Source organism: Phyllobates terribilis, unplaced genomic scaffold (genome assembly GCF_046119375.1).
Source record: "Phyllobates terribilis strain yellow unplaced genomic scaffold, ASM4611937v1 Scaffold_7__3_contigs__length_470593459, whole genome shotgun sequence".
NCBI classification, from domain to species: Eukaryota; Metazoa; Chordata; class Amphibia; order Anura; family Dendrobatidae; genus Phyllobates; species Phyllobates terribilis.
The window spans coordinates 146354476-146379430 of NW_027362767.1; the positions used below are offsets into that span (position 1 = coordinate 146354476).

General features: G+C 40.6%; 1 protein-coding gene and 1 long non-coding RNA gene across 2 annotated transcripts in view; one reads left to right on the top strand and one right to left on the bottom strand.

Moving 5' to 3' along the window:
- CASQ1 (calsequestrin 1) overlaps window positions 1–16159 on the bottom strand; it is a 112348-nt gene extending 96189 nt beyond the window's left edge. The window contains exons 1-2 of the mRNA XM_073639401.1: window positions 15616–16159; window positions 4101–4185 (exon numbers count right to left, since the gene is read on the bottom strand). Coding sequence (XP_073495502.1) covers window positions 4101–4185; window positions 15616–15858 — 328 coding nt within the window. The 5' untranslated portion in view covers window positions 15859–16159. The remainder of the gene's footprint in view (window positions 1–4100; window positions 4186–15615) is intronic.
- Window positions 1–24955, top strand: part of LOC141154018 (uncharacterized) — a 223861-nt gene that overhangs the window by 47156 nt on the left and 151750 nt on the right. The window lies entirely within an intron of this gene.

A 24955-nucleotide genomic window follows, 5' to 3' on the forward strand; every position in this document is an offset into this window, starting at 1 on the left:
ACAGTACATTCCCTCCCCACACAGTATGATGTCTCCACAATACATTCCCTCCCCACACAGTATGATGTCCCCACAGTACATTCCCTCCACACACAGTATGATGTCCCCACAGTACATTCCCTCCACACACAGTATGATGTCCCCACAGTACATTCCCTCCACACACAGTATGATGTCCCCACAGTACATTCCCTCCCCACACAGTATGATGTCCCCACAGTACATTCCCTCCACACACAGTATGATGTCCCCACAGTACATTCCCTCCACACACAGTATGATGCCCCCACAGTACATTCCTCCACACACAGTATGATGCCCCCACAGTACATTCCTCCACACACAGTATGATGCCCCCACAGTACATTCCCTCCACACACAGTATGATGTCCTCACAGTACATTCCCCCACACACAGTATGATGTCCCCACAGTACATTCCCTCCACACACAGTATGATGTCTCCACAGTACATTCCTCCACACACAGTATGATGTCTCCACAGTACATTCCCTCCACACACAGTATGATGTCCTCACAGTACATTCCCTCCACACACAGTATAATGTCCTCACAGTACATTCCCTCCACACACAGTATAATGTCCTCACAGTACATTCCCTCCACACACAGTATAATGTCCTCACAGTACATTCCCTCCACACACAGTATGATGTCCCCACAGTACATTCCCTCCACACACAGTATGATGTCCCCACAGTACATTCCCTCCACACACAGTATAATGTCCTCACAGCACATTCCCTCCACACACAGTATGATGTCCCCACAGTACATTCCCCCACACACAGTATAATGTCCTCACAGTACATTCCCTCCACACACAGTATGATGTCCCCACAGTACATTCCCCCACACACAGTATAATGTCCCCACAGTACATTCCCTCCACACACAGTATGATGTCCCCACAGTACATTGCCTCCACACACAGTATGATGTCCCCACAGTACATTCCCTCCACACACAGTATAATGTCCCCACAGTACATTCTCTCCACACAGAGTATGATGTCCTCACAGTACATTCCCTCCACACACAGTATGATGTCCCCACAGTACATTCCCTCCACACACAGTATGATGTCCCCACAGTACATTCCCTCCACACACAGTATAATGTCCCCACAGTACATTCCCTCCACACACAGTATGATGTCTCCACAGTACATTCCCTCCACACACAGTATGATGTCCCCACAGTACATTCCCTCCACACACAGTATGATGTCCCCACAGTACATTCCCTCCACACACAGTATGATGTCCCCACAGTACATTCCCTCCACACACAGTATGATGTCCCCACGGTAAATTCCCTCCCCACACACAGTATGATGTCCCCACAGTACATTCCCCCACACACAGTATGATGTCCCCACAGTACATTCCCTCCACACACAGTATGATGTCCCCACAGTACATTCCCTCCACACACAGTATGATGTCCCCACAGTACATTCCCTCCACACACAGTATGATGTCCCCACAGTACATTCCCTCCACACACAGTATGATGCCCCCACAGTACATTCCCCCACACACACAGTATGATGTCCCCACAGTACATTCCCTCCACACACAGTATGATGTCCTCACAGTACATTCCCTCCCCACACAGTATGATGTCTCCACAGTACATTCCCTCCCCACACAGTATGATGTCCCCACAGTACATTCCCTCCACACACAGTATGATGTCCCCACAGTACATTCCCTCCACACACAGTATGATGTCCCCACAGTACATTCCCTCCACACACAGTATGATGTCCCCACAGTACATTCCCTCCCCACACAGTATGATGTCCCCACAGTACATTCCCTCCACACACAGTATGATGTCCCCACAGTACATTCCCTCCACACACAGTATGATGTCCCCACAGTACATTCCCCCACACACAGTATAATGTCCCCACAGTACATTCCCCCACACACACAGTATGATGTCCCCACAGTACATTCCCTCCACACACAGTATGATGTCCTCACAGTACATTCCCTCCACACACAGTATGATGTCCCCACAGTACATTCCCTCCACACACAGTATGATGCCCCCACAGTACATTCCCTCCACACACAGTATGATGCCCCCACAGTACATTCCTCCACACACAGTATGATGTCCCCACAGTACATTCCCTCCACACACAGTATGATGTCCCCACAGTACATTCCCTCCACACACAGTATAATGTCCCCACAGTACATTCCCTCCACACACAGTATGATGTGCCCACAGTACATTCCTCCACACACAGTATGATGTCCCCACAGTACATTCCCTCCACACACAGTATGATGTCCCCACAGTACATTCCCTCCACACACAGTATGATGTCCCCACAGTACATTCCCTCCACACACAGTATGATGTCCTCACAGTACATTCCCTCCACACACAGTATGATGTCCTCACAGTACATTCCCTCCACACACAGTATAATGTCCCCACAGTACATTCCTCCACACACAGTATGATGTCCCCACAGTACATTCCCTCCACACACAGTATGATGTCCCCACAGTACATTCCCTCCACACACAGTATGATGTCCCCACAGTACATTCCCTCCACACACAGTATGATGTCCCCACAGCACATTCCCCCACACACAGTATAATGCCCCCACAGTACTTTCCCTCCACACACAGTATAATGTCCCCACAGTACATTCCCTCCCCACACACAGTATGATGTCCCCACAGTACATTCCCTCCACACACAGTATGATGTCCCCACAGTACATTCCCTCCACACACAGTATGATGTCCCCACAGTACATTCCCTCCCCACACACAGTATGATGTCCCCACAGTACATTCCCTCCACACACAGTATGATGTCCCCACAGTACATTCCCTCCACACACCGTATGATGTCCCCACAGTACATTCCTTCCACACACAGTGTGATGTCCCCACAGTACATTCCCTCCACACACAGTATGATGTCCCCACAGTACATTCCCTCCACACACAGTGTGATGTCCCCACAGTACATTCCCTCCACACACAGTATGATGTCCCCACAGCACATTCCTCCACACACAGTATGATGCCCCCACAGTACATTCCTCCACACACAATATAATGCCCCCACAGTACATTCCTCCACACACAATATAATGTCCCCACAGTACATTCCCTCCACACACAGTATAATGTCCCCACAGTACATTCCCTCCACACACAGTATGATGTCCCCACAGCACATTCCTCCACACACAGTATGATGTCCCCACAGTACATTCCTCCACACACAATATAATGCCCCCACAGTACATTCCTCCACACACAGTATGATGTCCCCACAGTACATTCCTCCACACACAATATAATGCCCCCACAGTACAGTCCTCCACACACAGTATGAACTTCATATGAACTTCAGTCTTTACCTATACAGTACAGTGGAGTAGGGATCTCATGGTTCCCTGCTCCACCACTGTGGTCAACTGAACAGCTTAACAGATGCCGAAATTTGGGACTCTTCCGCTAGATCTGGAACAGTTGGGAACTATGCAAATAAAAGCTGTGCTGTGATTGGCTTCTAAGGACAACAAAAACAGTTTTACTTTTAGACAGCTTCAAAATTATCTCCAACATGGGTCCTCTTTTTACAGACTGGCAGTGGCCTCTGAGTATATGCTGAATTCTAAAAATTCGAACTTGAGAAATTATACAGATTTTGCCACAATTTGACACTTTTTTCATTGCCGGCATAGATTTCCTTTTTCTGGCATTTAAACCGTCTTAAAGGGATATTTCAGTAACTTTATCACATTTCTATAGTATAAATCAGTGAGTGTCCAACCTCTGAGGTCCCCATCGACTCGCTGGGATGGGGCAACTTTGTCCCCTGGAATTGATGAAGGATCAAACTAATGTCCAGCAATTAATTACATCTTTATATGTCATCATAAAAATAGAAAACCCCTGTAAAGAGAATCTTTTCAGGTTCAGTATTTAAAGTCCTTTTGCCCACTAGAGGGCAGGTTATGTCCTAACTGTCAAAACTTCTAATCTAACTTTGTTAATACTAAAAATAAAATGAGCTTCTTTTGACACTCACCTAACTTTTTGGCTACCGCTGCATCGTGTTCAGAGTCCACCAACCCAAATCCCACGCCTTTATCTTCTAGGACTTGGGCAGCTAACTAGGGAAAAAGACAAAAAGGGAGAAAAAGAGGAAAGAAGAAGAAAGAAAATGTTTTAGGACTGTAAAACCAGACACAGGATTAGGTGCAATATATGAAATTGCAAATATATTTGCACAGCGAAGCCCAGTACTGGAAAAACAGATCTGATCAAAACTACATAGAAATCATCTCTAACTCACATGGAAGAGAAGTAAGTTTTGAAAAAGAATATAACTACTATAATACTGCCCCCTATGCACAAGAATATAGCTGCTATAATACTGCCCCCTATGTACAAGAATATAACTACTATAATACTGCTCCTATGTACAAGAATATAATTACTATAATACTGCCCCTATGCACAAGAATATAGCTGCTATAATACTGCTCCTATGTACAAGAATATAACTACTATAATACTGCCTCTATGTACAAGAATATAACTACTATAATACTGCCCCCTATGTACAAGAATATAACTACTATAATACTACCCCCTATGTACAAGAATATAACTGCTATAATACTGCTCCTATGTACAAAAATATAACTACTATAATACTGCCCCTATGTACAAGAATATAACTACTATAATACTGCTCCTATGTACAAGAATATAACTACTATAATACTGCCCCCTATGTACAAGAATATAACTACTATAATACTGTCCACTATGTACAAGAATATAACTACTATAATACTGCCCCCTATGTACAAGAATATAACTACTATAATACTGCTCCTATATACAAGAATATAACTACTATAATACTGCCCCTATATACAAGAATATAACTACTATAATACTGCCCTCTATGTACAAAAATATAACTACTATAATATGGCCCCTATGTGCAGGAATATAACTACTAAAATACTGCCGCCTATGTACAGGAATATAACTACTATAATACTGCTCTTTGTTACAAGAATATAACTACTATAATACTGCCCCCTATGTACAAGAACATGACTACTATAATACTGCTCCTATGTACAAGAATATAACTACTATAATACTGCCCCCTATGTACAAGAACATGACTACTGTAATACTGCTCCTATGTACAAGAATATAACTACTATAATACTGCCCCTATGTACAAGAATATAAATACTATAATGCTGCCACCTATGTATAAGAATATAGCTACTATAATACTGCCCCCTATGTACAAGAATATAACTACTATAATACTGCCCCTATGTACAAGAATATAACTACTATAATGCTGCCCCTATGTACAAGAATATAACTACTATAATACTGCCCCCAATGTACAAGAATATAACTACTATAATACTGCACCCTATGTACAAGAACATGACTACTGTAATACTGCTCCTATGTACAAGAATATAACTACAATAATACTGCCCTTATGTACAAGAATATAAATATTATAATACTGCCACCGATGTATAAGAATATAACTACTATAATACTGCTCCTATGTACAAGAATATAACTACTATAATACTGCTCTCTATGTACAAGAATATAACTACTATAATACTTCCCCTATGTACAAGAATATATCTACTATAATACTGCCCCCTATGTACAAGAATATAACTACTATTATACTGCTCCCTATGTACAAGAATATAACTAACTATAATACTGCTCCTATGTACAAGAATATAACTACTATAATACTGCCCCCTATGTACAAGAATATAACTACTATTAAAATGCTCCTATGTACAAGAATATAACTACTATAATACTGCTCCCTATGTACAAGAATATATCTGCTATAATACTGCTCCTATGTACAAGAATTTAACTACTATAATACTGCCCTTATATACAAGAATATAACTACTATAATACTGCTCCCTAGGTACAAGAATATAACTAATATAATAAGTCCCCTATGTACAAGAATATAGCTACTATAATACTGCTCCCTATGTACAAGAATATAACTACTATAATACTGCTCCTATGTACAAGAATATAACTACAATAATACTGCTCTTATGTACAAGAATATAACTACTATAACACTGCCCCCTATGTACAAGAATATAACTACTATAATACTGCCCCCTATGTACAAGAATATAACTACTATAATACTGCCCTCTATGTACAATAATATAACTACTATAATACTGCCCCTATATACAAGAATATAACTACTATAATACTGCCCCTATGTACAAGAATATAACTACTATAATACTGCCCCCTATGTACAAGAATACAACTACTATAATACTGCCCCCTATGTACAAGAATATAACTACTATAATGCTGTCCCTATGTACAAGAATATAACTACTTTAATACTGCCCCTATGTACAAGAATATAACTACTATAATACTGCCCCCTATGTACAAGAATACAACTGCTATAATACTGCCCCCTATGTACAAGAATATAACTACTATAATGCTGTCCCTATGTACAAGAATATAACTACTTTAATACTGCCCCTATGTACAAGAATATAACTACTATAGTACTGCCCCCTATGTACAAGAATATAACTACTATAATACTGCCCCCTATGCACAAGAATATAGCTGTTATAATACTGCCCCCTGTGTACAAGAATATAACTACTATATTACTGCCCCCTATGTACAAGAATATAACTACTATAATACTGTCCCCTATGTACAAGAATATAACTACTATAATACTGCTCCTATGTACAAGAATATAACTACTATAATACTGCTCCCTATGTACAAGAATATAACTACTATAATACTGCCCCCTATGTACAAGAATATAACTATTATAATACTGCCCCTATGTACAGGAATATAACTACTATAATACTGCCCCCTATGTACAAGAATATAACTACTATAATACTGCCCCCTATGCACAAGAATATAGCTGTTATAATACTGCCCCCTGTGTACAAGAATATAACTACTATATTACTGCCCCCTATGTACAAGAATATAACTACTATAATACTGCCCCCTATGTACAATAATATAACTACTATAATACTGCCCCCTATGTACAAGAATATAACTACTATAATACTGCTCCCTATGTACAAGAATATAACTACTATAATACTGCTCCCTATGTACAAGAATATAATTACTATAATACTGCCCCTATATACAAGAATATAACTACTATAACACTGTCCCCTATGTACAAGAGTAGAACTAGTATAATACTGCCCCTATGTACAAGAATATAACTACTATAATACTGCTCCCTATGTACAAGAATATAATTACTATAATACTGCCCCCTATGTACAAGAGTAGAACTAGTATAATACTGCCCCTATGTACAAGAATATAACTACTATAATACTGCTCCCTATGTACAAGAATATAATTACTATAACACTGTCCCCTATGTACAAGAGTAGAACTAGTATAATACTGTCCTCTATGTATACTAATATAAGTACTATAATACTGTCATCTATACTGTTCTCTATGTACAAGAATATAAGTACTATAATTCAAATCAAAACCTGGAAAGGTAAAGTTTAGAGAGCTCAGAGGAAACCTTCCTTTCTTTAAGAACGTCCAATCATTCTGATTTATATCTTAAATTTTAAATTTTTTAGATTTCTTTTTTAATTTTCATTAATTATTTTTAACATAACACATAGTAGAAGTGACTAATTTTCCTGGATTCTTGCGTTCTGTATCCGCCAGTTGGCGCTTAACTTTTCTGTACAGGGTAGAAATTATTTTTACAAGGCATCCTTGTGAACTCTGTCTCTCGTCTGTCTTCCATGACACCTAGCTCTCGTGACACCGCCCACGTAAGAATCTATTATGTTTGGATGCAGTAAGTGAGATAAGCAGATGCTCAAAACGCGAAAAAAAAAAAAAATACCATGATCACTTCTGTAAACAGTTGGCTAGAAGAAAAATGGATTTTCAGTTTGAGATGCCATCTTCTGGAAGAATCGGGTATGTGCTATGTTTGCAGCGGTTGGCATAGGCTCGAATGGAATGTCAATAACTTCTACTCCAGCCAGATGTAATAGGCAATGTTAGGCCCATATAGATGGGTCGAAAGTGTAAATAGGTGGACTTGTTCCATAGCTGGGCATTCTTTGGGTGGATTGCGAACAAGGGGGCCTCTCATTACTCCAGGAGCAGCTGGTGGAGAAGAGGAATCTTAGGTTGATCCCACCTATCTCCGTGACTGTTGAGAACTTTTACAGGACTCTACCAACCATAACAATAGGTTCAACCCAAAGGTTACATTTCCTCTTACAAGGAACTGGAAGGAGAGTGATGAACTTGTGTTGAGTTTCCACTTCTTGGGTTGGGCGTGGTCGTGCGGCCTAACACTGAGAAGCCCATTTTTGACTTATAAAATAAATACCATAAAGACCAAAAGTTCGGTATATACACAGACTAAGAAGTTCCTCATGTACAGAGAAGTCCTGGGTGGGGAGGAGATATGAGATAAGAGGTGTTCCAAGTAAAGAGGAGTATGGGACTTAGAGGTGACTCAGTCTAAAAGGAGTCATGCTGGAAGAAGTCCCAAACTAAGGACAATAGAGGAGTCCTGTAGAAAAGTAGAGAACAGCACTTGGTGGAGAGGTGACATGGGCTACAAAAGGTCACAGGTAGAGAGGAGAACCAGTCTAACTGGTTTCCTTCTCTAAGTGGAGTCCAAGGCTAAGAAGAGTCTCCCTAAGGTTTGGAAACTAAGAACTCCAGAGAAAGAGGTGTCCAAGATAGAGTTAAGGCCCATGTGCAGAGAAAATAACAAGCCAAAAGGTGTCCTAACTGAAGACGATCTGGAACTATAAGGAGTCCCAAGCTAAGAAAAATTCAGAAATTATAGATATCCTCATTCTACAAGAATTCGTGGCTAAAAGATGTCTCTGCTAAGAGTCCCGGGATGATAGGAGGAGTCCTGGGATGATAGGTGGAGTCCCGAGATGATAGGTCGAGTCCTGGAATGTTAGATGGAGTTCCGGGAAGTTAGGTGGAGTTCCGGGATGATAGGCGGAGCCCTAGGATGATAGGTGGAGTCCCTGGATGATAGGTGGAGTCATGGAATAAGAAAAGTACTAGGATAAGAGGAGTCAAGGAATGAGAAAAGTACTAGGATAAGAGGAGTGTGGGGATGAGAAAAGTACTATGATAAGAGGAGTCAAGGAATGAGAAAAGTACTAGGATAAGAGGAGTCTGGGGATGAGAAAAGTACTAGGATAAGAGGAGTCATGGAATGAGAAAAGTACTATGATAAGAGGAGTCAAGGAATGAGAAAAGTACTAGGATAAGAGGAGTCTGGGGATGAGAAAAGTACTAGGATAAGAGGAGTCTGGGGATGGAAAAAGTACTAAAAGTCCCAGATAGTGAGTAGTACTGGAGAAAGTGGTCATCTACGTGTTACATAATTGTCCTAAGAGCCTTTGTGCGAGCCCTAATGATCATCTGTGCGTGCATTCGTCCCTGATCACCCCAATCATTCATTGTCTCGTGTAAACACAACCAGTGATCAAACTACAAATAACATTAGATTGTCAGCAGCACATTCCTATGTAAAATGGGGATGTGCTGGCCATAATAATGGTAACTAGCGTTACCATTTGTACAGAAACCCACGTCACCAATTTACTTGCTACATTGGCACCCTGGTGGGATTATTCTAATTTAAAAGGACACTTAAATGCAATGTCCTCTTTGACTAGGACTCCCTCTCTATTCTGTCTGATCAGGACTTTTCCATGTCTGGGACTCCTCCAGGTCTAGAATTACTCTCTCTGGGACTCCTTTCTTTACTTATCTACTTTGTGCTGTTGACCCCTCTCCATTGAACTCTTCTCTTTTTGGGACTGCTCTCTGTCTCAAAGTACTCCATATCTGGACTCCTTTATGCTCAGAAGTCCGATCTGACTTAGACTCCACTTTTGGGACTCCTCCGCTTGGGTTTCTTCTCTACCCTGGACTCTTCGCTGCTTGAAACTTTCTATCTAGGACTCCTCTATGCCCTAGACTCCTCGCTGTTCTGGAGTCCTCTTTGTCTTGGACTACTGACTGCACTGGACTCCTTTTTATGTCTGGACTCCTTTCTGCTTTAGACTCTTTGTCTTGGACTCTTTTCCCAGTCTGAAACGACTATGAGTCCACCTGAGAGAGTGCATGAGTCCGAGTGTATTCAGTCTCTCCCCGCCCAGCCGTACTGAAAGCTATTCAGTCTCAGACCACCCAATCTGACAGCTGTAGCTTGTACTGAAAGGTGTAATATGTCTGCATCAGCAGGGAGTAGGGACACTGAGGAGCTGTCAATCAGACTAGATGGGTGGAGTTTCAATAGCTGCATGGAGGTGGAGCACTGAGGAGCTGTCAGGATTGATGGGGGGACATTAAACAGCAGGGAGGAGGGGCATTAAGAAACTGTCAGGATTGATGGGGAGAGATTAAACGGCAGGGAGGAGGGGCATAGAGGAGCTGTCAGGATTGATGGGTAGAGATTCAACTGCAGGGATGAAGGAGCTGTCAATCAGGATTGATGGGTGGAGATTCTACAGCAGGGAGGAAGGACATTGAGGAGCTGTCAATCAGGATTGATGGGTGGAGATTCTTCAGCAGGGAGGAAGGACATTGAGGAGCTGTCAATCAGGATTGATGGGCGGAGATTCCACAGCAGGGAGGAAGGGCATTGAGGAGCTGTCAATCTGGATTGATGGGCGGAGATTCCACAGCAGGGAGGAAGGGCATTGAGGAGCTGTCAATCAGGATTGATGGGTGGAGATTCTACAGCAGGGAGGAAGGACATTGAGGAGCTGTCAATCAGGATTGATGGGTGGAGATTCTACAGCAGGGAGGAAGGGAACTCAAGAGCAATTAAGCAGGACTGATTTAAACTTTCTAGAAGAATTATTCAGCAATTCTGAGATTAGATTTTCAAAGTAAATACACCAGTTCCATCAGGTCTAAGAGATCCCTGTAGTAATATACTCAGTTTGCATTGTGAAATCTAGTGAGAGATCCCCTTTAAGACAATGAAATCTGTGCTGTGATTGGTTGCAATAATAATAATGATAATAATAACAACAACCTATTGCTCTCTGTTATCAGCCAAGCTGGGGAAAGGATCACTTTAGAACAGGTAAATGCTGGGATCTATTGCTCCCTGTTATCAGCTGATTCAGGTTGGGAAGTAAGGCTTCAGTCTGGCTGTAGGGGAAGTAAATATAATCTATTACTCTCTGATAGAGGCTGACTGCAGGACAGCTCAATACAAGCTGTTTTCTCTGTTATCAGCCACTTCAGGTAGGACAGGTTCTGTGTGTGGGTCACCGGCCATTAGGGGCAGGGTGTTAGGGCTTGATAAGGCCACATTGGTGCTTGTGTCCGGAGTATTTTGGGTGCTGTTGAGGTGTCCAGGGAACGGGCAAACCTTATAAAGAGTCTATTTTTGACCCGGCGGGTGCGGAGCAGCTCTCGTCCCTGTAAGCCTGCGAGAGACGACCATATGGAGCTGTGCTGCGAATCCCCTGAATGTGCACTTCAGCCTGTAACCTAAGCAGCGCCGGGGGGTGGTATGCCAGCCAGCGCCACTCATCACATCTCCCGTTCCAGTCCATCTGCCCCGGGCTGGCCCATTCTTGGCCACAGCGGCTGCTCTCCTCCAATGCACTGGGAGCACTGGGAGGGTTTTATTTTTTTATTACTGGAGTCAGCGAAGACGCTGTGCCCAGAACCAGACAGCATTCCTTATAAAGGTACGGGACCTGGAGCCATAGACGCAGCAAAGCCGCCATACAGTAAATATAGAAACACCGTACTGTAAAGGAGAACGCCACCTACATCAGATACACTACTACTCCCATCATCAGCGTTAGGGTCTCTATAGTACACGGTGACATAACATCGAGAACAATGAATGGCTCGGCTAGGAACACCAACGCATCCATCTGTGCCAGTGTGAACCCTGCCCAACCCGGCACACACCGCCCTATAATGTGCCGGTCACCGACCTGTACCCGAGAGCAAACACTATCACCGTACCAGGCGGAAAACCAAGAGAATATATTGTGTAACCGCCTCATCTAGAAATAGCTATCATCTATATATCTATCATCTATCTAATGGCAAAATATAGGTGCAGCTCTAGCAATATAGTAAAAAATCACAGGTGGGTGCAAAGCCTCACAGGCAACACCAACCCTACAAACAGGTCCAAGAAAAGTAAGGGCAGCACCCCGAGGGTTCAATGTGGAGGTGGTGTATTGCCCCATCATGTCAGGACAACGCTTCATTCCATATGAGGAACTATACCATAGATATAAAGAGGTGCTCCAACTACACAATGATTAACATAGAAATTCATAGGATTCAATAATACATTAAGATAAAGTGCACAGTGCAAAATCCATATATGTTATTGTGTTCAATTCATCATATATAAAAAAATCATAGTCCTCATATAGTCATATTCCATATTAACTAATCAAAACTGTCTCATGTGCAATTCATTTAGAGTTATAATGACTCGCCCCGCCATTACATTGATTTCATAATATCCGCGCCATTCTCGGCCTTCAGGAAGTTACATTGTTCAAAAATATGTGGAGCACAGAGTCACAACGCTAACTATCTATATGTCTATGGTATAACACTACATGGCTGGAAAACCTCCTCATATGGAGCGAAGCGTTCTCCTGACATGATGGGGCAATACACCACCGCCACTTTAAATCCTTGGAGCGCTGCCCTTATTTCTTCTTCTATCTATCATTTATCTATTATCTATCTATTATCTATCTATTACCTATCATTTATCTATTATCTATCTATTATCTATCTATTACCTATCATCTATCTATTATCTATCTATTATCTATCTATTATCCATAATCTATCTATTATCTATCTATTATCCATCTATCTATCTATCTATCATCTATCTATTTATCTATCTATCTATTATCTATAATCTATATATCATCTATCTGTTATCTATTATCTATCTATTATCTATCTATTATCTATCTATTATCTATCTATTTATTATCTATCTATCTATCATCTATCTATTATCTATCTATTATTTATCTATTATCTATAATCTATATATTATCTATCTATTATCTATCATCTATCTATATATCTATCATCTATCTATTATCTATCTATCTATTATCTATCATCTATCTATCCCTCTATATATCTATCTATTGTCTATCTATCTATCTATTATCTATCTATCTATCTATCATCTCTCTGTTATCTATCTTATATCTATCTATTATCTATCTATTATCTATCATCTATTATCTATCATCTATCTATTATCTATCCATCTATTATCTATTATCTATCTATCATCTATCTATTATCTATCTATTATCTATCATCTATCTATTATCTATCTATTATCTATCTATCTATCATCTATCTATTATCTATCTATTATCTATCTATTATCTATCTATCTTCATCTATCATCTATCTATTATCTATCTATTATCTATTATCTATCTATCATCTATCTATTATCTATCTATTATCTATCTATCTATCATCTATCTATTATCTATCTATTATCTATCTATTATCTATCTATCTTCATCTATCTATCCATCCTCCATCATATATGTGTCCAGTATAGGTGTGAGATACTGTATATCATCCTTACGTCAGATGGGTGAGGTCTGCAGTAAGATGAGACCTCCTGGACTACCACTATTAGCTCAGATGCAGGCCACAGCCGTGCTGTTTATTGGCCATGCGGAGATCAGAATTTGGGATATTTTGGGTACTTATTACTCAGATTGGTTGCTAAAAACTTTCAAAACATTGCATGGGTCTATTGACCCATGGGACTTCCAATTTAGTCTTTCTCAACCAAACTGTCCTCTGATTGAGACAATCGAGGGAACAAGAACAGCAGCTCTAGACCTATAATTGATGCTGTCCCTGGGGATAGAAACTGGCGGCTCATTCCATCTGCCCACAGGAAGATCTAATATAACCAATTAGGCTGACGATGCGGCCAAAATTGGTAACGGGCAATCGGGATTGATTTCAGGGGGGCATCATCATCTGACCTATCTGACTGTGCTCTATGTTCTTAAAGTTGTCTCGACTTGGAAAAAACATGGCTGCCTTCATCTTGCAACAGCGCCACTCCTGTCCTCAGGTTGTAGGAATTATTGCAGCTCAGTTTCAGTCATTTTAATGGAGCTGAGCTGAAATAACGGACAAAATCGACAAAACGGACAAAAGAGTTATGTCACTGTTTCTAGAGGAAAACAGCCATGTTTTTTTTCTGGATTGGCCCTTTAAGGAACCACCCACGTCTAGGAGGGTCTTTGTCTTTCAAAACACCCATTCTGTATCTTTGCTGATCCTCTGATGAATACATAGATAAAGAAAGTGGAGCCAAGATAAAGGTCACCATCAAAGACTTAACCCCATCAAAGACTCACAACCCCATCGAGGCTCATCCAACCCTTTTTATACTTTGGAGACTATAAGGGGCCATAATACTCATGATTAATAAAAGGTCCTTTCATTCCTGAAGAGATTTCATTTCAAATATCAAATAAATTACATATGGGGGAGGGAGGGCGCTATTGCATTGATGTCTATGACAGATAGAAATGGTAAGGCATGGTATTGCAAGCAATAAAAAAATGTACAAAACCATTTGAAGAAATTCTGTGCAAGAAATGGGAGAACATTCTTATAATAGACAAGATGAGCTATGAAACATTATATAATATAGTCTGTGCATTCCCTTTAAGTATGTAATTTAAAGGCCCGATTATTTGTGTCCTATAGCACATATAGTTATATGAGATAGAAATAAGGCAGATTTAGGCACAAAATACCCACTCCAGCTATGAGTGTGGGGTTATAAAAACCAGTGAGACAGAGATGCTGACCTAATTTAGGGATATTCTGAAAATCTGCCCAGCTGGCAGCTCTAGGGATGTGTGGCATGTGTCATTTAAGCTATTGCTGAGCCCGGAATACTGACCAGTCACGTCTGTCATCTCAGCAGAGTTTCCACATCTTACCGCGAGGAGACCTCAAATGTGTCAGATATGCCTCTTCGATATCTATAAACCGCTTAGAAGGTGATGTGACAATCAAAAATAGAATATATTTTGCCAAAATGTGATACTGTTTGCCCAAAAATTAGCATGCATTTGCATATTTATTGACACAAAGCGACGATATCATTAAGTGATGCAACTGCCTGTACTTAACCAATAAAGACGTGGATGAAACTGTAAGAACGATACCACTAAGGCTAAGCAAAAGAATAAATGAATGTCATAGGGAGAAAATAGCCATTAGGCTAAAGGCTTCAGATAAGTTATTATGCCTTTTAGTGGCTCAAGGGTGGGGTTTTGATCCACTAAAGGGTACCATAAGTTAGATTTTGGGGGATTTTTTATGTACATTTTGGTTACATGAAGCCATGACATAAATAATAAGTATCTTTCTGGGTCTCTTTGTACCTCCAGTATCAGCTCCTCCATCTCAAACTGTCTTTGGGACGCTTTGTCATCCTCAATAGGTTCATGGTATAGCAAGGCCAAGACTTCGTACTTCTTTAGGGCGGCCTTATAGTTTTTCAAGCTGATGTGGATGACTCTGTCCTCTCCGTCATACTCTGGGAAGTCTAGTCCGTCCTCGGCCCGGGCACCCAGGTTGACCAAGGCGAGGCACAGAGCTGCCAAAGCCAGCCACAGCCCCTTCATCCTCTCGCACGTTCCAAATCAACAGGTTACGGTCCCAGTTTAAAGTCAATGTGGGGTAGGAGGATTGTACCAAAACCCCTTCTCCAGCCCCTTGCAGGAATAGTTTCGGAAGGACAGGTAACTCCTCTGGCTTCTTGGTGAGGTGGCTCCACTCTTACTTTAGGGGTTTTGGGGACAGCTCCTTGAGCTGGTTGAGATGGAGGCGAGAGTCTGGGAACAAGTGGTGGAGGCTATCCCAGTGTGCACAGGCTGAAAAGCAAAGGGAAAATCTGACACCCAGTCCATAAATGAGGATGAGGGGGCTGGATAGGAGGAGGTCAAGAACTCGGGAGGGACATCCTATCCTAACAGGCTTGCCAGTCTGGACATTCGTCACTTGAACCCCCTCCTCTTGTAACCACTGTCTATATATGTCTACATGAGATCGGTCTCCTAATATACTATCAGTCCTCAAGTGTCTACTGCCAGAAGCAGGACAGGGGGGATATGGGCAGCCAGACAAGTCAGCACACAGACGAATATCAGGGTCGCTTTCATCAGAAGCGACCTGATAAGGCAGATTTGGTGGGATCTGCTTACATTTTAGGATTATATATTATATTCTGTACACATGTACCAACACTTCTTGACCACTGCTCCGTAAAAACTCCTTTAGAACACGGACCCCTGTTCTACTAACCCCTAGTGACCAAACATGTGATTCATGGTTTTCCCAACATTACACCTTTAGGATGTCAAAGCTAAACCCCAAAGATGTCTTCAAAATTGAAGGGGTTCCTGGCATGTTGACTTTCTCCATAGCTGCCTCCTTCCCAAAAACAGAGATTTACATGCTGGAAGGTTGTCCATGGTAATCCAGCTCAACATCACTTACTTCAATATATAATTATATATGTACAGCTGGAATAACCTGGGTATTTTTGTGTGTATATATATATATATATATATATATATATATATATATATATATATATATATACATGTACATGCAGCATAACCTGAGCATCTCTTGTACATAATTATATATGTACAGCCGGTATAACCTGGGCATCTTCTCTATATAATTATATATATGTACAGGTGATATAATCTAGGCATCTTCTGTATATGATTATACATGTTCAGCTGGTATAACCTGGGTATATTCTGTATATAATTATATATGTACAGCTGGTATACCCTGGGTATCTTCTGTATATAATTATATATATACAGCCGGTATAACCTGGGCATCTTCTGAATAAAATTATATATGTACAGCTGGTATAACCTGGGTATCTTCTATATATAATTATATAAGTACAGCTGGTATAACCTGGACATCTTCTGTGTATAACTATATATGTACATCTTCTGTATATAATTATATACAGTATGTGCAGCTGGTATGGACAGGTTTCAACTGTGGCGCCAGACTAACCATACTGCCCATCGCCAGCGTCAGCAGCAAGATGTTGCGCGTTGAGGCGGTTTGTATTGACAACATACAACGCTGATTCAGTTTGGCTCCTTCACAAGTGCCACATCTCTGTGCAGAAGAAAAGTCTGGCAATCTACTTCTATATTATGTCAAGAAAACTTGATGGAGAGTACAACTAATGGAATTTGATAAAGTGCTGGAAGATGCGCCCCTAGGTTGGAAGGCACGCAACAACAAGCTACTGGGGAAGAGCTGATGGTCGACCTGAGTATGATCGATGCTCATGACGCGCCAGGATCAAGGCCGCAAGGATGTCTTGGTTCTGATGTCGCTTGGTCATAGTAAAGATCAAAAGCTGCAAACCTATTATAAAGTTCGGAACTTGGAATGTACGAACCATGAACCAAGGCAAACTCGACATCGTCAAAGCCGAAATGGACAGAACAGGACTTGACTTACTCAGAATTAGCCAATTAAGATGGACTCAGTACGGACATTTCCAGTCAAACGAACATTGGGTCTACTATTCTGGTAACGATAACCGAAGAAGAAACAGTGTAGCTTTTATTCTCAACCGAATATTGGCCGGCACTGTCCTGAAGTACAATGCAGTCAGTGATAGAGTCATCTCAATACGACTACAAAGTGCACCAAGCCATGTCACAGTTATACAAGTCTACTCACCAACAACAGATGCTGAGGAGGAGGACGTTGAACTACTCTACAATCAAGTTGAAAAGGAAATAGTCAATATGGCAAAATTAAGACTTACTCATTATCATGGGAGACTTACATGCTAAAGTGGGCCATGACAAACAAGGAACCATTGTTGGAAATGTTGGACTTGGTGAACGGAACGAGGCTGGAGGAAGATTCATTGACTTTTGTACGACAAATCAACTGTCCATCATGAACACCTTCTTCCAAAATCACAAACGGAGACTCTGCACATAGACATCACCGAATGGGGCTTATAAGAATCAGATTGACTACATATGTGTTCTTCAAAAATAGAGGTCATCAATCATTATCGTGAAAACAAGTCCAGGAGCTGACTGTGGAACTGATCATGAACTTTTAACAGCAAAAAGTCAAGAGTCAAGCTGCACCAACGGACTAGACAACAGGCCGTTTCCATCTTCGATTTGACCACTATATTTGAAGTTTTTTGTAACAGTCTGCACAACCGAGTTACATCACTGGACATGGATGACAGAAAGCCTGAAGAATTATGGACACACATAAAGAGTATTATTACTGAATAAGCTAGTAAGACAATAAACAAGAGGCAGAAGAGACCCCCGCAGGCATGGTTAACAGAAGAGACCCTAAAGATCATCGAAGAAACATGAATGGCAAAAGCAAAAGGTAACAAGCAGAACGCAGACAACATCAGTAAAAGACTAAAAAGAGCCATTAGAACAGACAAAGAACTTTATTACTAAATTATATGTACAGAGATAGAACATATGAGGGGCAAGACCAGGAAGACATACCTAAAGATCAAAGATATGCAATGAAAGTTTCAACCAAGAGTGGGAATATTGAAAGACGCCAAAGGGAACAAACTAACAAACAGAATAGATCAAGGAAAGATGGAAAGAATACACAGAACACCTCTACAAGAACAACTCACTGATACAGGATGAAACTGAGACTAGAAATGATAGGGAGCCAAACATCCTGGAAGAGAAAGTCGTTGCTGAGATAATTCTTCTGTCAAATCAAAGCGCCTGGATGTGACAATATTCCAATAGAGCTAATAAAGTTTTCTGAAGCAGCAGTTGATGTCATCACACGCCTGTGCCAACAGATATGATCAACTGGTAAATGGTCCAAGGATTGGACGAGATCCGTGTTTATTCATATTCCAAAGAAGGGAGATGCTACCAACTGTGAAAACTATTGGACTATTGTCCTCATACCTCTTGTCAGCAAAATATTACTGTAGATCCTACAAACACTGTTACAGTTTTACTTTGACAAAGAGCTTTCAGAGGAACAAGCAGGTGTCAGAAAAGGCAGAGGAACAAGAGATGTGATTGCTAACATTAGATGGATAATGGAAAAGGCCAAAGAATACAAGGACTTCTATTTTTGATTCATTGACTACAGCAAAGCCTTTGACTGTGTTGATCACCAAAATCTTTGGAATACCATGAAGGATATGGGTGTGCCGAACCATCTGATCAGCCTCATTAGGAACCTTTACATTGACCAAGAAGCAACAGTTCGAGCGGAACACGGCGACATGGCATGGTTCAAAGTAGAGCGAGGCATCAGACAAGGATGCACCCTGTCAACATTTCTCTTCAGTTTATATGCAGAAGCTATTTTCAGGAAGGCTGGACTTGCTGAAAAAGAAGGAGGAATCAGAATTGTAGACGAATCATCAGCAATTTTAAATACGCAGACGATACAACATTGATAATAAAAAGCATAGATGGAACGAAGGACTTATTAAGTGTCAAGATGGAAAGCTCGAACATGGGACTGCTACTCAACATAAATAAGACAAAGATATTGACTACTGCCAGGTACGACCGGGACATATTTGAGATGGACGGCGAAGAGCTGGAAGTTGTAAAGGACTTCAACCTACTCAGATCTATGATCACTCAAGATGCAGCGATGACACCGGAAGTCAATAGGAGAATAGCTGTGGGCAAATCAGCAATGAAGTCACTGAACAAGGTCTTCAAATCGAGGGACATTTCGCTGGCAACGAACACACGGCTCATACATAGTTTGGTCTTTTCTGTGGTAACATACGGATGCGAAACCTGGACAATAAAGAAACAAGATAGAAGAAGAATCAACGCCTTCAAAATGTGGTCCTAGAAAAGAATGTTATCAATACCATGGATGGCAAGAAGAACAAACAAATTTTGGAACAAATCAAGCCAAACATGCCACACAAGGATCATCAAGCTACAACTTGCCTATTTTAGACACATTACATAAAGAGAGCAATCACTGGAGAAGGAGACCATGGTCGGAAGAATAGAAGGAACAAGGCAAAAAAAAAAAACAGCAACCCAATGGCTTGATACAATCAAGATACTGGTGGAGAAGACGCTGGTGGACCTATCTAGGCTTGTACGAGATCGATCTTCTTACAGATCATTCATCCATCAAGTCACCATGGCTCTAAATCAACTTGATAGCCGTTAAATAAATAATAAATAACAGCTGGAATAACCTGGGCATCTTCTGTATATCATTATATACAGGTGCATCTCACTAAACTAGAATATCATAAAAAGTTTAATTATTTCAGTTCTTCAATACAAAAAGTGAAACTCCTATATTATATAGCGTCATTACAAACAGAGTGATCTATTATATAGAGTCATTACACACAGTGATCTATTTCACGTGTTTATTTCTGTTAATGTTGATGATTATGGCTTACAGCCAATGAAAACACAAAAGTCATTATCTCAGTAAATTAAAATAATTAGCAAAAAACACCTGCAAAGGCTTCCTAAGCGTTTAAAAAGGTCCCTTAGTCTGTTTCAGTAGGCTCCACAATCATAGGGAAGACTGCTGACTTGACAGAAGTCCAGAAAGCAGTCGTTGACTCACTCCACAAGGTCCCAGAGTTCCAATTTTCATTTGGAAATCAAGGTCCCAGAGTTTGGAGGAAGAGTGGAGAGGCCACAATCCAAGCTGCTGGAGGTCTAGTGTGAAGTGTCCACAATCAGTGATGGTTTGGGGAGCCATGTCATCTGCTGGTGTAGGTCCACTGTGTGTTATCAAGACCAAAGTCAGCGCAGCCATCTACCAGGAAATGTAAGGCTGCGTGCACACGATGCGTTTTTCATGCGTTTCCGCTGCGGAATTTCCGCAGCGGAAACGCATAAAAAACGCATGGTAATCCGCACCCCATGGTCCCCAATGGCATTCCGCAATGTCAATGCACATGCTGCGGATTTTTCCGCAGCGTTTCTGCAGCGCTTATAAATCCGCAGCATGTTCATTAATTTTGCGGAAGCGCAGCGGAAGCTCCGCCATTGATTTGCATTGAGACGCATAATATCCGCGTCTGTACATTTGTACAAGCGGATTTTATGCGTCTCTATGTGCGGATGGTACCCAGTTCTGGAGGAGAGGAGACTCTCATCCAGACCTGGGTACCATTGTACCTGTAAAAAAAAGAATAAAATAAAAAATAAAGTTTATGTTCACCTGTCTGGCGGCTTCTCACTGCTTGCCGGCAGCACTTCTCCTTCCAGGACCTGAGATGACGTCACGGTCATGTGACCGCAGGCTGTCTCGCGAGATGCCGGCAACTCGGAAGTAGCGCGACAGCACACGCGGCGGGGGATCGGTAAGTATAGCTTTATTTTTTTATTTTTACGGTCACACTGTATAAATCCATGCCGGTTGCATGGATTTATATAGTGTGACCTTGTTGTCAAGCATTTTCCAAGTGATGCTATCGCCTGGAAAGTGCTTGTCAGTCCGCATGCGGAAACACATGCGTTAACGCATGTGGATACGCATGTGAATCCGCATGTATTCCGCATGTATTCTGCAGGAAAAACGCATGCAAAATCTGCATGCGTTTTTTCTGCCAGGGAGATGCAGAAATGCTGCAGAAATTTTCTGCTTCATTTTAGCATTGTGGGCACATAGCCTTAGAGCACTTCATGCTTCCCTCTGCCGACAAGCTTTTTGGAGATGGGAATGTCATTCTCCAGTAGGACTTGGCCCCTGTCCACACGGCCAAAAGTACCAATACCTGGTTTACACACAACAGTATCACTGTGCTTGATTGGCAGCAAACTCGCCTGACCTTAACCCCATAGAGAATCTATTATAGAGAATCTATGGGGTATTGTCAAGAGGAAGATGAGAGACACCAGACCCAACAATGCTGTCGAGCTGAAGGCTGCTATCAAAGCCACCTGGGCTTCCATAACACCTCAGCAGCCACAGGCTGATCGCCTCCATGCCACATTGCCGCATTGATGCAGTAATTGATGCAAAAGGAGCCCGACCAAGTATTGAGGGCATTTACTGAACATATATTTCACTAGGACAACATTTCAGATTTTAAAAACACTTTTCAAGCTGTTGTTATAAAGTATTCTAATTTACTGAGATAATGACTTTTGTGTTTTCATTGGCTGTAAGCCATAATCATCAATATTAACAGAAATAAACACTTGAAATAGATCCCTCTGTTTGTAATGACTCTATATAATAGATCCCTCTGTGTGTAATGACTCTATATAATAGATCCCTCTGTGTGTAATGACTCTATATAATAGATCCCTCTGTGTGTAATGACTCTATATAATAGATCCCTCTGTGTGTAATGACTCTATATAATAGATCCCTCTGTGTGTAATGACTCTATATAATAGATCACTCTGTGTGTAATGACTCTATATAATAGATCCCTCTGTGTGTAATGACTCTATATAATATAGGAGTTTCACTTTTTTATCGAAGAACTGAAATAAATTAACTTTTTGATGATATTCTAAATTAGTGAGATGCACCTGTATGTACAGCTGGTATAACCTGGGCATCTTCTGCATATAATTATATATGTACAGATGGTATAACATGGGCATCGTCCTGTATATAATTATATATGTACAGCTGCTATAACCTGGGCATCTTCTGTATATCATTATATATGTATAGCTGGTATAACCTGGGCATTGTCCTGTATATAATTATGTATGTACAGCTGGTATAACCTGGCCATCTCCTGTATATAATTATATATGTACAGCTGGTATAACCTGGGCATCTTCTGTATATAATTATGTATGTACAGCTGGTATAACCTGGGCATCTCCTGTATATAATTATATATGTACAGCTGGTATAACCTGGCCATCTCCTGTATATAATTATATATGTACTGCTGGTATAACCTGGGCATCTCCTGTATATAATTATATATATACAGCTGGTATAACCTGGGCATCTCCTGTGTATAATTATATATGTACAGCTGGTATAACCTGGGTATCTCCTGTATATAATAATATATGTACAGCTGATTTAACCTGGACACCTCCTGTATATAATTATATATGCACTGCTGGTATAACCTGGGCATCTCCTGTATATAATTATATATGTACAGCAGGTATAACATGGGCATCTCCTGTATATAATTATATATGTACAGCTGGTATAACCTGGGCATCTCCTGTATATAATTATATATGTACAGCTGGTATAACCTGGGCATCTCTTGTATATAAATTATATATGTACAGCTGTTATAACCTGGGCATCATCCTGTATATAATTATATACATGCAGCTCGTATAACCTGGGAATCTCCTGTGTATAATTATATATGTACGGCTGGTATAACCTGGACATCTCCTGTATATAATTATATACATACAGCTGGTATAACCTGGGCATCTCCTGTATATAATTATTTATGTACAGCTGTTATAACCTGGGCATCTCCTGTATATAATTATATACATACAGCTGGTATAACCTGGGTATCTCCTGTATATAATTATATATGTACAGCTGGTATAACCTGGGCATCTCCTGTGTATAATTATATATGTACAGATTGTATAACCTGGGTATCTCCTGTATATAATTATATATGTACATCTGGTATAACCTGGGCATCTCCTGTGTTTAATTATATATGTACGGTTGGTATAACCTGGGCATCTCCTGTATATAATTATATATGTACAGCTGGTATAACCTGGGCATCTCCTGTATATAATTATATATGTCCAGCTGGTATAACCTGGGCATCTTCTGTATATAATTATATACATACAGCTGGTATAACCTGGGCATCTTCTGTATATAATTATATATGTACAGCTGGTATAACCGCATCTCTTTTATATAAATTATATATGTACAGCTGGTATAACCTGGGCATCTCCTGTATATAATTATATATGTACAGCTGGTATAACCTGGGTATATCCTGTATATAATTATATATGTACAGCTGGTATAACCTGGGCATCTCCTGTATATAATTATATATGTACAGCTGGTATAACCTGGGCATCTCCTGTATATAATTATATATGTACAGCTGGTATAACCTGGGCATCTCCTGTATATAATTATATATGTACAGCTGGTATAACCTGGGTATCTCCTGTATATCATTATAGATGTACCGCTGGTATAACCTGGGCATCTCCTGTATATAATACATATGTACAGCTGGTATAACCTGGGCATCTCCTGTATATAATTATATATGTACAGCTGGTATAACCTGGGTATCTCCTGTATATCATTATAGATGTACAGCTGGTATAACCTGGGTATCTCCTATATATAATTATATATGTACAGCTGGTATAACCTGGACATCTCCTGTGTATAATTCTGTATGTACAGCTGGTATAACCTGGGCATCTCCTGTATATACTGATATATGTACAGCTGGTATAACCTGGGCATCTCCTGTATATAATTATATATGTACAGCTGGTATAACCTGGGGATCTCCTGTATATAATTATATATGTACAGCTGGTATAACCTGGACATCTCCTGTATATAATTATATATGTACAGCTGGTATAACCTGGACATCTCCTGTGTATAATTCTGTATGTACAGCTGGTATAACCTGGGCATCTCCTGTATATACTGATATATGTACAGCTGGTATAACCTGGGCATCTCCTGTATATAATTATA